Source organism: Rattus norvegicus, chromosome 16 (assembly GCF_021556685.1).
Source record: "Rattus norvegicus strain SHRSP/BbbUtx chromosome 16, alternate assembly SHRSP_T2T, whole genome shotgun sequence".
In the NCBI taxonomy this organism is placed as follows: Eukaryota; Metazoa; Chordata; class Mammalia; order Rodentia; family Muridae; genus Rattus; species Rattus norvegicus.
The window spans coordinates 51968032-51986159 of NC_141549.1; the positions used below are offsets into that span (position 1 = coordinate 51968032).

An 18128-nucleotide genomic window follows, 5' to 3' on the forward strand; every position below is an offset into this window, starting at 1 on the left:
AGGACATTGGGGGAAGCTATTTAAAAAGAAGGGAAAAAATGAATTATTTTCATGATGAAGGGTATAGCTTTGAAAGCAAGAGTCCCCCTCTATTTTCATCAGCAGTGTGACCATTAATTAGCCCTTCAATTCCACTTCAATTAAATTAACTCTAATTAATAAGTTCATTACAAAGATTGACGCACCTTGCTCAAAGCCGGTGTGTTAAACGCTGATAAACAACTTCACCCTAATGAAGAATTGATTCGATTGAATAAAAGGGGGAACCTCCAAAACTCCTCTCCTGATGCTGGGTGGGTGTTGTGTTGCTCTGAAGTTAATCAAACCATCTTGGTCTCTTAATCAAAAATTTAATTCAAAGGAGATAGAAAAGCATGGTATCTGTGGGGGAGGGGCGGGTAGAGACGCAACTCTCTCCCAGTTAATGTCCTGGATGTTCTTTCCTCATAGTTTATTACTGCGGTGTCAAAGGCAGCTAAGAATGACGCTGTTGCCCAAGGAATGCTATTCGGGGGCCCCATCACCAGTGTGGGACTAGGTGTTTGTGACGACATAAATACTTACTACTTTTCATTGTAAAGGAATGTGGCAGCCATCTCTTTTCTGTTTGTTATTACTGACTGGTTAGAGTGAAAATTAAAATTAGACGAGTAGTTTCACAGTCTTTGGAAAAGACTTCATATAGAAAGAATAAAAACCAAATATCCTTCAGAGTTCCTCTCCTTCCCTTTCTTCCTCTCTCTCCGTTAGACCTAGTTAAGTAAAGCTCTTAAGACAGCTTTAATTTAAAAAAAAATTACTTCAGACATCTGAATCCTTTTTAAAGCTTGATCTAGTGTGATACAATGTGAAGGCATTTGGTCAGTGCGTGCCTTTTAAGACTTCCAGCAGATGAAAATCTTTGTTTTTCCAATGACAGAGTCGACGTGTGAATGTATGTTATTAAACTGGTTTTCTATTATGTGAGTCAGGCAATTTGTAGCTGTCAAGAGTACAAATTTACTAAATAGGAAAAACAACATTTCCTCTTATTTAACCAGCATGCCTGCGTGTGCCAGCAAGCTAATGTACTTTCTGTGAGAGTCTCCTTCAAGTTTCTGAATCTTTTTTTCTTTTTTTTTTTTTAAGGGAAGGGGATCACTTCATACTCATGAAAGCCCATTGATAAGATATCACAGTTGTAAACATATACAAACCAAACACAGGGACACTCAAATTCATAAAATAAATGCTACCATATGTAAAAACCCAGGTTGGACCTAACATAGTAATAGTGGGAGATGTCCACACTCTGTGACACTTGCAGATTAGTCCTCTGGATGAAAAGTGAGCAGAGGCGTTGGAGTTAAATGACACTGTAAACCAACTGGACCTAATAGACATCTACAGAATCTGGAAAAAACAGTCTTCTCTGCCACTCATGGAACACTCTCCAAAAGTAGCCACATATTAGTGTGGGTTTAGATTTTTAAACCTACTTCTTTTTTTTAACTCGAGTATTTCTTATTTACATTTCGAGTGTAAAACAATCAAAGCCATGGCCCCCGCAGTCAGCCCTGTTCATTTCTCAGTAACGATAAGACAACTCCTGTTGGATACCCTACACACTATGCTAACTCTCATCATTTTGGTGTGCATGGTTTCTTTCTTGGTACCAAGGGGTAGCCTTATATATTTATATAGGACTATTCTACCTACATAGTATTTTGTAGATACATATATGCAAAATGTATGCAAAATATCTCTATATATGGTGTAATTTTCCCAAACAATTATCATGTGTGTTCTATGTGCTCACACAGACACAAGTTAAGAGAGATTAAAGAATGTCAAACCCTCCCATTCACCCTGGCATCAATGCTGAAATTGACTTCGTGTACAGCACGATGCCCTTGCTTTTCACTTTGACCGATGGAAGATATAACTCCTAATAATTCTCCTTCTTGCCCCCCCTTCCCCAACCCGTTCTTTTCTCTTGCCCGGATTCCTCTTTTTTGCAACATAGAAATATGCTCGGTGGACTGCGGCTCGCACGGTGTCTGCATGGGGGGCACCTGTCGCTGTGAGGAAGGCTGGACAGGTCCAGCATGTAATCAGAGAGCTTGCCACCCTCGCTGTGCGGAACACGGGACCTGCAAGGACGGCAAATGCGAGTGCAGTCAAGGATGGAACGGAGAACACTGCACAATCGGTAGGCCAACCGCACGCTGGGTAGGGTAGCTACCTACTGCACGGGGTCTGTGCTGGGGCCACGCCCAGACGTACGTCCATGACAGATAAGCCCACCCCCTACCCTTAAATGCTTTTCCCTGTCCTCCATCTACTGCAAAAGAGATCAGATTCTTAGATATTTTCAACTTGGAAGAAACGCCCCTCGTCAAATGGGAAAGTTGTTAAGTACTGTCCACATCTTACAATGTTAATTCATTTCTTGTTAAGAGTATGAAATACGGGTTGGGGATTTAGCTCAGCGGTAGAGCGCTTGCCTAGCGAGCGCAAGGCCCTGGGTTCGGTCCCCAGCTCCGAAAAAAAAAAAAAGAAAAGAAGAAAAAGAGTATGGAATACAACTAATTGTATTTGTTGTTTAGTACGATGGCTGCAGAAATGGACTCACATGAAGAAATTTCAGTATTTTTGTTTCTAAGCCATGCATTTTGGTCAGCAGTAATGTACACAGTCACAGCAGCCACAGAGTGCTCACCCAGCCACCGTAGCATTGCTTCACATTAAATCCTGGCTGCTAGGACTCCCTGTTGATGTTGCTCCCCTAATAGCAATCACACTTTCTACTTTACACGGCCTTGCTGGTCTCCCTAGATCTCAGCGTCACCTTCCAGAGGCTTTTGGTGCAGTGAGTTTCTACCAAAGGGGTTCGGTTTCCTTTCTTTATGACTTTATAGTCCAATTTCATTAGAAGTGAACTAAAATAAGCCCAAGTGTAGCGGTTTTTTAATACGCCTGACACTTCTTCAGATACGATGATGTTCCTGAATGCCTATAGGTTGAATAAAATATTAACCATATCTTTCAGACCAAAGAATGGTTTTTATAAAAGGGGGAAAGTGTGGTGAGAGGGTTGTACCTAACCGACATTTAACGTGGATTCAAGAGAATCTAGAACAAGTTCCCGCCTTTTTGAACACATGCAATATTCCCTTACTCTTCAAGTTGCAGGATTAAAATGCTCAGCTAATAAACAACATTAAAAGGTAAAGCAAGCCATAACTTTCTACCTCACTTCTTTAAAAATAGCCATCAGTGATTGTAGATGACAGACTGACAAAAAATTTCAGAAGGTAAGGCGCTATGTTTTCTCCAATATTTTGTGCTCAGCGGGTAAAATTCTGAAGAAGCTACTTGGGACTGTGTCGGAAACGATGTATCCTTCCAATGTGTATGTATGATGCACTTCTCATTTTGCTTACAGGAATTGGCGGCAAGAAATTTCATCATGGGAAAATTGAAATCACACATGTGTCATAAGATTGTCACATGCACATAACCCTCCCCCGCCTGCACACACACACACACACACACACACACTTAAAGGTCGACGGTTTTTTCTATGTTAGCGCAATTCTGTCTACCAACTTTATGTAAGTTTTTTTACACTTGTTGACATCCCTGAAATCTGTTCCAGGGGGTCCCACCCCACGTCCACATTTGGTGATCGTTTGTGAAGACTCTTAGGACTCTCAGAGGTGATTGGATTCATAGCTGTAGTTTACTCAGTGGGCAGAATTTCTCCCAAGCAAAGACCCTTTGGAACTCACAGTCCAAGGGTTTATGCTTGAGGAGCCATCTTCCATTCACCGTGATCACCGACATCTCAGACTCTCAGAAGGGCTCCTAGACTGGGAACCTGTAGCAGTATTGGGAGCATCCACATTTTTAGGCGCCACACAAGACCCAGCCCCAGCCTTTAAATGTCCCTTCTGCACCATCACCTGTACAAGACCCTCCGGAGTGACTTGCTGACACTGGGGAATGGTTCCATCTGCTGGAATCACCCACAAGCATCCATATTCCTAACTCTTACCCACTGTCCATCCCTGCTCTGATGTAGCTTTCCCTTCTGCAGTCTATGATGCTTCTAGGGCACGGCCCAGGGGAGACTCACGAAGCTACAGTAAGGCAGAAAACAGCTGACAAGCAGGATTCTCTGCTTGTATTCTCTGGATACACAAAGGACAGCGCAGTGCCCCTGTGTCCAAACAGCTCCTCCCCAGAATCTAGAGTCCTCCTACAGCAAAGACAAGACTACAAAATGATGTTTCTTATATCACTCGACTTCGCAAATTAATTCTAGCTAGGAGCAAAAGAATTATATTTCTCACTGTGTATCCTATGAAAACCGGCAGATACATGTGCATAGCTTTAAGAAATCCGAAATGTAGCAGAAAGCTATTAATAGGCACATAGAACTGGTCACCCAGTAGCCACCCAACAAGCTGTTCTGAGGCTCTGTCCTCAGTGACACGTAGATAACAGTTTCCTGTGCAAACATTCTTCCGAACAGTTTCCTGTGCAAACATTCTTCCGAAAAGTTTCCTAGTTGTTGGGAAACAAGCAGGATTTTTGTTAGTGCTGAGTCTTTTTATTGCCATTTAACTGTTTCTCGCATTGTGGGTTAACAATTCTGTTTTTATTTATTATTTTCATTAATTGTGTTGCTTTATACTCCAGTACAGGAACTAAAGGACCTACCTGGATGTGAACCTTTTAAAAGATGTAGAGCCCCTTTAAGGCTGAGGATGTAGTTCTGTGGTAAAATGTTTTCCCAGCATACCTAAGGCCCTGGGTTCAGTTCTCAGCAGCACCAAAAAGAAGAGTGTAGAGATCCCTTTAAGTCCTGCTTTGCTCTCTCGTGCTGCTAGACTGATTCCCCTTTTGCCCTCCCGTCTGCTGCTGTGCGTGCCACAGTGAAGCCCAAGGGCCACGTGTGAGCCGCTGGCAAGCAACCAGGAAGCAGTGGAGTCATTCCCCATTCAGGACGGTCACTGTTCCTCCCAGTTCCAACACGCATCAGGCAGAAGGAAACTGTCATCCTGCGAGAGACTCCTCATAAATCAGCGAGGTTTCCTTCCCTCTCTACATATTGTGGGTCATTCCACGGAATACAAACAGGGAGGTTGACTGAAATTTAAATAGATAGAAGCAAACACGGGCTCTCGATAGAGTATTTGTTGGTCACCTAACTGTCTTCATAAACGGGTTCCTGCTTTCCTAAGGCCATGGGCATGCTGGTAGTCAAAGAGCTGGAGATGCAGAATACTCAGCGGACATGGCTCTTAGTCAGCGGGTCCCATGCCGACAGCTTTCTCAGGGTGGTCAGATCTTCCTCCGGTTACAAATGACGTGCTCTGCACAGTAGGCATGTTTGTCACAGGGCTTGTGCCAAGTCCCCCTTTCTCAGGTCACGCTTTTACTAGGGATGAGTGCAGGTGAAAAATAAGACTGATTTTCAGGAATATCGTGATTCAGAGGGATGTCTTTCTCTTCCCACACCCTGAAGGCACTTAGGAATGTTGAACCCTTTTATGAATAAAGAAGCAAAGGGGTTTTAATGAGAGAGCCACACCCACGCAGGCAGCAGACTTGGCATTAACATGGCGCGACAGGACTGGGTAATGACAGTAGGGTAGCTCCGAGATTCTAATAACAATCACAGTCCTGTTAGGCTGTGGCTCGTCCGCAGGTGGGACGGTTGTCCTACACATGTCTCATGTTTGCTTCTCACGAGATAGGAAGCACGGAAGGAGAGTGTAGAGGACCCACGAAGTCAAAAAATATGGAATATAGTATAATCGGCATAATTTGAGCATCATGTGGCTATCTCGATATTTGAGAGGATTAAACGGTTGTGCTCGGTGAGAGTTGAAGTGAGTTGGGTTTAAAAGTAGTATCTGGTAACTTCAAATTTGTAAACTGGGGTATACTGGTGAGTTTTCACCAGACCGAGCTGAGTTCCTGTCAGAGTGTTTAACTGCAATAGACTTGGAACCAACCCATTAACATGTGAGGGCGACTCGGTTGGTTGGCTTGGTTCAATCTCCTGGATCAGGAAAAAGAAGAGAGAGCTGTCTGTGCAGGCCTGTGCCTCCACTTAAGTGGCCACAGAACCAACGCAATTTCTGTATCCACATCCCCTGCACGTTGCTTATTAGAGGAGTGCAAAGCCAACTGAATGTCTTGGGCAGTGAGGAGTCCTAATTGCCTCGTTTTGAGCATTCATCAATCTATAACTCCCACAAGGGCTTTTCTTTTTAGCATCTACTGAAAAGGCTTTTCCCTTCGTTATCTGTGTATGTCTGAGTGCATTGGAGACTGGAGATGAGATTGAGTCCTGAGGAGACCATAGGGGTAATTGAATAACATTTGACTGTTCTCTGCCATGAGGACTTGTCACAAAGGACAAGAAGGCTCAGTTCTGCAAGCTCTGTGGATGGCTGAGTGTCTTTTCAAACCCATTGGTACTGTTCATTTCTCCAGGGAACCAAAGAGGAGGAAGTGGACTTACATCAGTAACAGTGACGAGCACAGGTTGGGGAACATACTTCAACCTTGGAACAAGCCCCCTTTGAAATAGTTGAATCTCCACTGCAGTACTTAACAATCTGTTGGAATTCTGTCGGTGTGTAAGATTGGACATTCCGTTTTCTCTTCATGTTAATTTTAGAAGTGGGATGGTTTTTTTCCTTCTATGCCGTCCGTTATCCCAAAGGATTAAGTCTCTTGGATCCTTGCCCTATCTGAAGGACTCTTGAGGTCATTTGCAGTCCCGGGATGCCTTAACTGTGGACGGTTTCTGTTGACTATGCAAAGGTAGTAGACCTAAGCACTGAGTTCCCTTGACCTCCGTTTCTTTTTGCCATAGGAAGGAACCATCTTCACTTCTGAGGTCACTCTGAGATCCACTTGGTAGATATCACCTACCTTTCACACATGTATTCACTTATTTTGCCCATTAAGCATCTTTGAACAGCTTCTCTATGATACGTATTGAATACTGTTCCATTTAAAAGGCAATATAACATTTTTTTTTAATTCACGGGCTCTGAATTTTTTTCAAAGACATGTCTTTAAGTCATTCCTGTGGTTCAGAATGACTAGTGTCATAACTGTTCTTAGCCTCAGGTGGAGTCTTTGTTCTGACGTAAAGTGATTAGGATGATTGATATTTATGTGAGATTTTAGAAGACAGTGTTCTGATGTCTAAGAACCTGTGGAGTTGTGTCCTTGCTAAACCATTAAGTGACATTGAGCAATTAATCCGTTTACACTCGCAACATATGTATCCTCTTACAAAGAATAGAATGTCACATACATCAAAGAATTGTTTGAACTAAATAAAATGCTATCCTATAAATTATAGCACTTACTCTAGGGCCTATGAAGGAGACTTGAATAGCGTTGAGTCTTAATTTTCTGGATAAGTAGGAATGAAGCAAACCGCCACTCAGAGCATGCTTTACGTGTTGACATTTAAAAAACAAACACTGTGAAACCAGTAAGGTCTGGTGGTTCAGGCCCATAGTCCCAGCACTCAGGAGTCTGATGCAGGAGACGCCTGCACAAGTTCAGGTCCATCCCAAGAACATAGGGAGTCACCGTCTTAAAAATGTACAATAAAATGTACAATAAAAAAACAGATTGCCAGGGCTGGAGAGATGGCTCAGTGGTTAAGAGCACTGACTGCGCTTCCAAAAGTCCTGAGTTCAAATCCCAGCAAGCACATGGTGGCTCACAACCATCTGCAATGAGATCTGAGGCCCTCTTCTGGTGTGTCTGAAGACAGCTACAGAGTACTTATACATAATAAATAAATTTTAAAAAAAACAGATTGCCAAAGGCGTTTACTTAAAGAGTTAACATAATTTCTGTCATGTTCTACGACTTATATCAGGGTAGATATTGGTTGATAAGAAGCTGTGTGTTTCTGGGTTGGGGTTAAAGAGTTGTTTTTGAAATTGTGGTATAAAGGAAAGGTAAGATATATTAGGTATTTTTCTTCTACTAATGTCTCAGATACACGGCTATGTATTGAACGGCGTTGATTTTCCACGTACTCTGAGGCATTTCAAATGGAAATTTGACCTAGGGGAAATACTAATTTTTTTAAGCTATAAAATCCCGGCTGTCTGTTTCTATTCTAATTCCTTAGTACATTGGGGAGAGCAGTCATCAGTGATCAGGAAGACGTGCTTTGTTTGCTCAGGCAGAATTTAGGTATATTGTTCTCCACAAACGTCCATTACACAGCGTGGTGGCTTCTCTGAGCTTTGGGATATGCAAGCCAACAAACAGGAAAGGAACTGCCGGGTCTGGGGAGTTAGCAGGGGACTCTACCGGAGAGAGAAGGATCCAGACCTTTGTCAGAGTGGCCACACAGGCCGGTGTTCTATTCTCACCTCAGACAAGAGTGTAGGAGCAGTCGTCTTTAGTCAGATGGAAAACTGCTTGACAGTTTGGAAAAATAAGAATGGATGAGTCCTTCATTCACACGACAAATTTAGTTGTTTATTATCTTTTGGCAATTTTTTGTAACGCCCCCTCCCCTCAAAAAAATCAGAATTAATATAATAAGACCACATGGAGTTTTTAAAGTATCTTTTTGTTCAAATGCTATTTGTAATCACCGTCACACGTGTGCGCGCACACACACAAGTGGATGAGAGTTACTACTCCACATCTGTATACCAGTGCTCTGGGACCATTCAGTTTCCTGTCAGTCAATACAGAAGAGGGGGTAAGAGAACGACCAGGCCATGCCGCCTGAGCCTTGGACTAAGCCAACTTTACTGGGAAGCTACTGAGGCTTAAGTTACAGGGTCTCTCGTTCCTCCTAGCCTGGGCTAAGGTCCACAAAGGGGACGGGACTTCATATAGCCATGTGTCACTATGACATTACAAGTCACCTAGGACCTCTGTCTCTCTATTCCAACCTCCTTTCCTGCACACTTTTCCATGTGCACAACAGCGATAGAGTAGCCATAGACACTGACAGCTCCACTAAGGAAAAGAACGAGCTAGGAGATACATCGAGTTCAGATGGGATGAGATACGTTCATGGGGTATGAAATCATTTCTGTCTCTGGTTGTTACTGAAAAAATTCCTAATGTTCAGAAATATTCCCACCATCCACTGACTTACAAGAGCCATATACCATCAGAGTCTGCGAGTGCGTGAAGATATGTCCTGAGGAGCCTGCAGGAGACAGAAGTAAATGTTGGAGGAGAAATAAAGCGTGGCATATATGTGGATAGAGTTCTTATCATCGTTCATATATAAATCCCTTTAAATAGGTTTCTCTAATTAGAATACATTAGAGAGCCAGTTGTAGTGGTGCATATATCTTTAACTTTGGCACTCAGGGTGCAGAGGCAGACAGGCCAGCCTGGTCTACAGAGTGATCAGGGCTACACAGAGAAACCCTACCTCAAAACAAAAATCTATGGTAGATATTAGAACTCAGTTTCACAAGTGTTGTAACTATTTTTAGGTAAGTCATTCTCTTTTGAGCATTTTACCATGAAATTTGTCTTTAATTATGAGTTTGTCAGTGGTGAAGTCACGTGCCTGGAAGTTTGTTGTGCCACTGAACCCACTGAGCTCATTACAAAAGGGTTTCCTGTTTACACATCACAGCATTGGCAAAGATAACAAAAACTATGCAGAAATGCTCCTTGAGGAAGACGAGGCAGGTAGCAGGTATCATTAATTTAGAGTATATCCAACCAGCTCACTAAACAATAAAAAGTCCCAAGGTCCATACTAGTGCCAAAAATTTGCATGACGTTACCAGTGACAGATTTCAGAGCCAAATGAAATGTTTCTAATCGACAGTCTAATCAATCCTGACAGCCATGTTATACTTCACTTTGAATGAGGACCAAATTATCTTTCTCAACTCTATAGAAGTATCAGAAAATCATTGTCCTTTTAAGGAAGCAAAGTGGGTGTTGTGGTGCAGTCTTAGAGAAAATGGCTGTTTAGAGATATGGCCGGCATTCACTAACATCACATAGCTTTTCTGACGTTTGTGGTATTCATCAACTTAAAATGTTTCCACCTTCGCACTGATTTTTCCTTGTTCCAAATAGCTCTTTACTTTCACACAGCACTTCACCTGCCTGGAGGTTATTTTTCCTAAAGAGAGTCTCCTCCCATCTTTAAGCCTTTCAACCACCACCACCCCCAAATAAACTATGTCTACCCTGCCCCGACCTCCCGCTGTATCCTGTGCTATCTGTGGCATGACAGGAAGGTACAGAGGTCTCCTGTGTCTCTGTTTCCTCATTTGTGAAGAGGAAATAAAAAGACGTAGCTCTCTCCTGGAGCTGCTGAGAGTGCTGGGTGGAGGAAAATTGTAGCAGGCACAGCCCTGGCAGAGCAAACCCCACATAGAGGGGCCTTGCCATTCCCACTGCTACTGAAGCATCGGGCTGACCTTCATGGACTGAGACCAACCAATATTCTCTTCCTGGACATCTTTCAGGTTCTACTCATTCTCTCTTAGAAACAGGAACACCTGCTGGGTGCAAGGATTAACTCCTTCCCTTCCCAGGATACTAGGAGAAAAACCAATAAATGATTGCTTCAGTGATCTGTGGTGTGTAGTGCAGAACAGGCCGGCATGGGGCTGTTAGGTGTGCAGTTGATCAGAAGGGCACTTTCCTAAGCCTTCTGGGCAGGAGAAAGACAGGCGGAAGAGCCTCCCATGAGGGTGTAGCATGAGGGCTTGTTGAGAATGTGCTACTCAGTGCTAAGCTGATAGAAAATCTGACGCTCGTGACTCAGGTGGAGTGGCTCTGAGGAAAACCCCCTTCTAAGCCCACTGGGCATCATCCGAGTTCTGGTTTTCTAATGTCTGATTCCTTCTATGGAGGTAACCTGAGTGTCCCTCGGGGGCCTCCCCAACATTATTTTTCTCATTTGAGCCCTAACTTACTCGCTTAACAGTTTTGTGTACACTACTTTATCTTCCATAATACCTTCGGAATTGGCAATTTTCTTAAATCTTTGGTCTCTCTGCTACAAGTGCAAACCTGCTTTCTCTGACCTCTCTAGGAGATGGGCAGCCTCTTTGATTAGGATGTCAGTGTTGTCTTTACTCTAAAAGGTGTGGCAGGGATGATGTTCGTGTCACTTCTTCAAGGAAGGGAAGGAATGTTGGGTGTGTGCGATGGGAGCTGTCCATTGTGGTGTGGTTTATTTCACCTTTGAGTGGTTCTTCTCCCTCCCGTATGAATCGCCCTTTGTCTTGTTTTTATTTTTCTTCATGTATACTGATCTCATCACAAAAAGCCGTGGAGTTGTAGGTTCAACTCAGTGATGACCAGGGTTGCAAACAGTGGTAGTGCCATGCTTTCTGTCCCTGTCTTTTACTTAATGGTCTATAACCTGCTGACTGACAGTGAACTCAACTCACAGAAACTGATTCGGTGGTTCTGCTGGAACCTCTGTGATTCTGACATGGTTCAGCCTCACATGCTACATGTCAAAGGGTTTGAGTCACTTGATTTCTGCTTTTATACTCCATACCCACAGAGCAACAGAGTTGTAATAAATTCACACTCTTCCTTGTTTGTGAAATACGTTTCATTAAGTCCATAGTATTCTATTCTGTCTGCCTTGTTATAGACTTCCTATGTCTGATGTATATATCATGATTTAACGAATATATAAAGTACCAGATAATTAAATTATATCCTCGTACCATTCAAATCCTCAGCAAAAGGCTTAGATTTGACTCTTCAGTTGCGCCTGGCTTTCTACAGAATTTGTAAATAATCACCATCCAGTGGCTGTGGTGACAGATGTGCCCGTCATGGGGAGGGATTATTTCTTAGGGTACCCACTTCCTTATCCCTAAGCATGGGGTGAAATGTGAGCATAGTCAGCATTTGCTGTTGGCGTGCCCTTCTCTTCTGCCCAATCTCGCTGTTTTCCGTCCTGTCCTTGATGCTCCGACTTGTTAGGAGGTGGCGGCGTCATCGGCCTGAGAATGTCAGTCAAAACATAACAGTGTCGCTGAGAGACGCACCTTCATGACAGGCGCGTCGCTTACGGAGCTGTTAGTGCTCCCTGCTTTAGGGAGGGAACAATGTGTGAGACATCTGAAAGTCAGTCGCGAACGTCAGTGGTTGTCCTGTGGGTGGACGTATCTGGTATTAACGGACATTTTTCCCCAAGCAGGTGGTTTACACATCGCCTGTGAGGATAGGCCATTCGAGAACTTTCAAAGAAATCTCTCTCACCTACCATACCCCAATGTGATCTACCTCGTGTTTCCTCGCCCAACTCACTGGAAGGCATCCCAGCCTCAGAAGCATCAGCTTTCAGGGAAAAGCAGAGGGTTAAAGCCCCTGAGAACGTTCTCGCTGGGAACAGAACAGAGGAAAAGTGCCAGTGATTTTTCTATTGTTTTATGGTCTCTTCTCAGACCTGAACAACCTTACTGCTTTTTCATATAATCATCTATGTATTTCCCGCTAGAAACTGCATGGTTTTCTAGCGAGATTTAGTTAGGGCTCAACTACCTTTCTGGGTAGGGGTAGGAATTCTAAGTTGAGGGAGACAACTTAGAATTCATAGTTACTAAAGATGTGAAGGGGTTGGAGTGGTGCTGCTAGAGTTTGGATCCAAGGTTTGGCACATGCCATGAAGCTTGTGTACCCCCAAGCTATACTGTTAGCCTTGAGGAATTGTTTTAATCCATTAACTTAAATTAAAAATCTCTCTAATGTGTCTATGATTTTTTTATTGACTTAAGATTTCCATTGACTAAAGATTTCCATTAACTTAAATTAACATGTCCTACACTGTGTCTAAGATTTCTGTTCTTCCTTAAATCTCATTCTCATCCTAAATCAGTCATTTTGATAGGCATTTTCTTTCTTTCTCTCTTTCTTTCTTTCTTTCTTTTGTTCTTTCTTTCTTTCTTTTTTGTTGTTGTTGAAAGATGTTAATGGAGGGATGGGAGGAAGGAGGTTTCAACTCACTTCCTGAAGCCTTAGTAACTGAAGGCTATAATATAAATAAGATGACAAGGGACAGATAAACAGGAGGGTTTGGTAATAGGAACAAACTATATTCATGGGAAAGTTTGTGTGGTGACTACACACATGACAGGAAAAGTCAAGGGGTCGGATGGTTCAAGTATCAAAAGCTGCAGAAAGACTTTCTGGGGAAGGTGACAAGATAGAATTGGGACCTGGCAGCTCCCAGGAGGTGCAAACCATAGGGATGGGAGGAGGGAGATACACCTAAGAAATGCAAAGAACACTTCCTAGAAGGCTAGTGTCAGACTCTGCTTAATGAGATGTTTGTGGCATCCAGGACCTACTGCTTCTCCAGAAGGGAGTTACCTTAGCTAGATCAAGCCATTTCAGAGACCTCTCCTTCCCTCTCCCCCCTCCCCCCTCCTCCCTTCCCCTTCCCCTCTCCCACCCATAGGTGCCAGGTAGGACGTCCTAGAAACCCTGTTCATCCTCAGATCAAAGCACTTAACACACCAAGCAGCATGCTTTGGGGTAGCATTTCTTGATCCCTAACACTGACTGAAAGCCCACCGAGGTACATGTCAGTTTAATATCCTATTACTTTATTGTTAACTTGCCGTTTGGTTCTGTGCTAACCCACTGGAATATCTTTTTCAGTGTGGAGTACCTTGTTGACTTGCATTTTTTAAGAACTATTGAAGATCTTAGTTACCACCAAAACCTCTCATCTCGATGGTTTTAAAACTCAATTGGCCAGATATACAGTTGAATGAAGAATAAAAATAGAAAATACTCTCTTCATTTTTGCCAAGATCATCAGAAACCTTTTAGTGGAAAGTAAGGAACCATGGCATTAGGAAGTGAAGCCATGTGAAAAATATTGTTTTCAACTATTCTGGGGAATGAGCAAGGAAGGGATAGGCTATAAAGTTGCTGTATCTTTCCCAAAACCCTACCCAGATAACTTAAAGTGCCAGGCAGCTAAGGAGGTCCTGATCTGCAGTTTAAGTGATTTTTTGTTATATGCTGAGTGATAGCATCCTAAGAAAGTGAATAAAAATTAGTTTGGGGATGGGGAAATTGGTCCCTGAGTAAAGTACTTGTTTTACAAGCCTGAGGGCCTGAGTCGAGATCCTCAGCACCATAGAAGAAGCCTTAGTGTGGCTAATGCACCTTAATCTCAGCACTGAGAGGCAGAGACAGGAGGATGCCTAGTGTTTGTTGACCGAACAGTCTCTTGCTAGTCAGTAAACACAAGGTTTAGTGAGAGACCTTATCTCAAAGATGGATGGATGGATGGGTGGATGGATGGATGGATGGATGGATGGATAGATAGATGGAAAAACAGATTATAGGTAAATAGATGATAGAGAAATAGATTAAATAGGTAGATAATAGATTAGATAGTTAGATGACTGATAGATAAATTGAATAGGTAGGTAGGTGATAGATGATAGATAGATAGATAGATAGATGTATGATTGGTAGATTAGATAGATGATAGATACATACACATATACATACATAGATATGTAGATAGATGACAGGTGATTGATAGATTAAGTAGATACATGCATATATACATAGATTAGATAGATTGATTAAGTACATAGATGACAGATGATAGACAGATAATAGATACATAGATAGATAGATAGATAGATAGATAGATAGATAGATAGATAGATGGAATAGATGGATGGATAGATGGATGACAGGTGATTGATAGATTAAGTAGGTAGGTAGATAGGTGGATGGATGGATGGATAGATCGATCAACCGCATACATGCTCACCATCCACACAACAGAGTAGATTTTGATTATTGGAAGGTTGAGGGAATAAAGCCCACAGATCCCTGCTCCTCCATGCAGTGCGGAGTCAGTCTTTCCCTGGCAGATTGTGGTTTCATGAGTAAGGCGGGTGGAGTGTAGCCTCTTCATCCTACGAGCTTCCTTTTCTCCTGCTTTCACCTTCGTCTGTATAAAGTTTTGATTGTTTGGGGGTCTTGTTTGTTTTTCAATGCGGATCTCTCTGTGTAGTCTGGTGGTCCTGGAACACATTCTGTAGACCAGGCTGGCCTCGAACTCAGAGATCTGCCTGTCTCTGCCTTCCACGTCCTGGGATCAAAGGCATGCACCTATATAAGTTTTTGTAAGTGTATTAGTTCTTTGAGAGTTTCAGTCACATATTAATAGTGTTTAACCACACTTCCCTAATCTTCCAAATCCATGTCCATTTTTTTAAACCCATCAAGACCAATTTGTGCTGCGCCAGTGTCCTTAGATGTGTGTTTTTCCACTGGAGGATGGCCCACTTACCAGAGCCTTGGGGAGAACTGCGTCTCCCTTTCCCAGCAGCCAGCAGTTGCAAACAGCTCCCAGGTGGAATTTCCTGCCCCGTTCCCATTCCCTGGCTGCCATTTGGCCTGGCTTGAGCTTGCATAGGACTTGTATGTGCAGCTGCCCCCGCTGAGTTCATAAGACATTTTCTTTGCAGTCACCCACCATGTCTGACTCTTACACTCTTTCTAATCCCTCTTCCACACTGATCCTTTCGCCTTGCGGGGAGGAGGCATAAGTGTATATGTCCCATTTAGGGCTAAGCGTTCTGTGGCCCCTTATTCTCTGCACCTTGGCCACTTGTAGGTCTTTCCTTGCATTATGTACTGCCAATAGAACCAGGCATGGGACACGTGTTTCTCAGACAGTCGTGGGGACCTACCTAATTTCAAAGGACAAATTTTCCTGTGTTGATAGCTCGTCCAAAAAAAGCAGGGGCTCCCCCAGCCCTTGCCTAGTAACTGTATTCACAGATAACAGTGTGGCTGAAGCCAATTTTTTTTCCTATGGTTCTTCATGAGAGGGTCGATGACCCTCTCCTGTCTGAGTGCCTCTTTAATGAAAGTGGAAAACGACCGTCTGAAATACAGCTATCATTTCCGGGATTCAACAGGCATGTGCCTTGGGTAAATTAAGGAGCGACGGAGGTCCTTAAATATGAATACATTGCCAGATGCTTTTCCATTAAACTCTGTTGGTTGGATGAAATTAGTAAATAATTATGTTGGTGGGGAACCTACTACCTCCAAATGTGATATAATGCCTTCCTTTAACAACCGAGCTTAATTTTTTTCCTATACGCCAAATTAGTTTTTTAGAGCGATCTACATTGCAAATTGACCGATTTGCATTAAAACTATGCAAACTGGTTCTGATTTGTCAACACTTTTTTTTAAGTCTTTAACATTAAGCATGGGTGGGTGAAACCATCTGCCTACAGAGCCTGCCTGCAGCTTGGTCCATTAGCACAGGAGACAGGTTACAGCTGTTTAATTGTTATGGCGCTGAATGATTCCCTTTCTATCCAAAATTAATATTTATATATGCGTGCATAGAAAGCATGTGGTTAAACATGTGATCTAACTGTGAATTAATGGCAGCAGGTATCCATTTATTAGTCCCCACATGAACGACACGGGAGGAAAGACTGCATTTCACAGCCCAACTTTTGACTTGTAAGAAGAGTCCCCCAGTAATGGTTACCATTAAGGCGAGGCATCCAGTCCCCAGACACTGGTCCACGGAAAGGAAAATGGCACCTGTAGAGCCCTCCTAAGATGTGAAGAGAGAAAAATCTACCTGGTGATTTCATATGCTTTAACTCTTCCTAGGACTGCTATCTGGTGTCCTTCGAGCGGTGACCGGTATAAGCCCAAGCCACACAGTGAAAGCCTAGATACTCCAGTTCATGGGCGTGGGTCACCCACACTTCTGAAAAGCTCGCCTAGGTCTTCCTTCACTCCAAAATGGCGAGGCATGGATTTAAATTTATCACAGTCTGCTATAAAAGTTAACAATGTATATTCCATCTGCTCAGTACGTTTCGTAGTGAAAATAGAATGCAAAATTCCCAGCAAGCTCACAATATACGGATAGAGTTGTTCATGTAAAAGAGGCCCGTTAAAGGCCCCAGTTCCCGTTTAGTTACTGCAACGCTAACATAGACTTCAGAGTGGATTGTTGGGATACTTCTGCGGACACTCAAGCTCATTTAGAAAACATTCGTTTACCCTCCTGAAATGAAATCTATAGTCAAGCAGTATGCCTTCATTTAAAACGCTGAATCCCAAGCCATTTAATATGGTGTGGCTAAGTCAACAGGAGTATTTGCATGACACAGAAGAGGAAAACGTTTTTTCTTCATCCATACACACAAAATGGAGTTGTGTGCCCCCACCCAGAACAAACATTCATCTAAATAATGTTATTAAGACAGGAATACATATTGAGCTGAAGAAGGAGGGGCCCATCCTGGCATTCACAGGCCAGAGGACATGTCATGCGGGGTGCAAAACAAACCATTAGCACCTCCAAGTTCATGTGCTTAAAGCCAAACATTCCCCTTCTTTCTGGTTTCTTAACATAATGATAATAGTAATAGTAATAATAATAAATTAATATCATTGTGTTATATAATGTTAATTAGTATATAGCACTAATCATTATTATTATAATCATAAGTTACCTCATGAGTCTGGGTTTTTCAAATGCAAACTATGAACACGGCAATGAGCAATGCCTAGTTTCTGCTAAGTGTACATCATGGGCTAAGGACTAAAGTGAAGTGGTCTTCACAGAGTCGCTGTATTATAAGGTAAAGCTGTGAGGCTTTCAGGAAACTGAAGTTCAGAGAACATCAGCTGTAGACCTTCACTGTGGGCGAATGGCTAATGTACAAGAGAACCCCGTTCCAACCCCACAAGAGCTATTCCTGAGTTCACGTGCTGAAGAATAGCCGAGGCCGCCTGGTAAATCATTTTCAGTTGTTCATAAGTGTTTTTATATAGCAGAGATTCTTTTTTCCATAATAAACTAATAACCATTCATCATAAAAACCTGAATCGCTGTGGAATCAGGAGAAGTAGCCTCCATTGCTCAGCATTAAAATGCAGTGTTTATTAATTATCTTCAGGGAAGTTTGAAAGATTTTTAGGAAGGTTTGAAATATATCTATTAATAGCACTTAGAGTTTTTCAAATAAAAATAACAATTACAAAAACAAAAAGAAAAGATTAGAGAACTTCATGTATACTGGGAAGGATATGAAGAGCTTGGAAACTAT

At 42.6% G+C, this 18128-nt stretch overlaps 2 protein-coding genes across 13 annotated transcripts in view; both read left to right on the forward strand.

Annotated features, from left to right (window-relative positions):
- Positions 1-18128, forward strand: part of Erich1 (glutamate-rich 1) — a gene marked incomplete at its 5' end in the record, with an annotated part of 52793804 nt that overhangs the window by 21097472 nt on the left and 31678204 nt on the right.
- Positions 1-18128, forward strand: part of Tenm3 (teneurin transmembrane protein 3) — a 612494-nt gene that overhangs the window by 502877 nt on the left and 91489 nt on the right. For all 13 annotated transcript variants that reach the window (XM_087588318.1, XM_087588319.1, XM_087588321.1 and 10 more), the window contains 1 exon segment: positions 2006-2191. In XM_087588318.1, the coding sequence (XP_087444444.1) occupies positions 2006-2191 (186 nt within the window).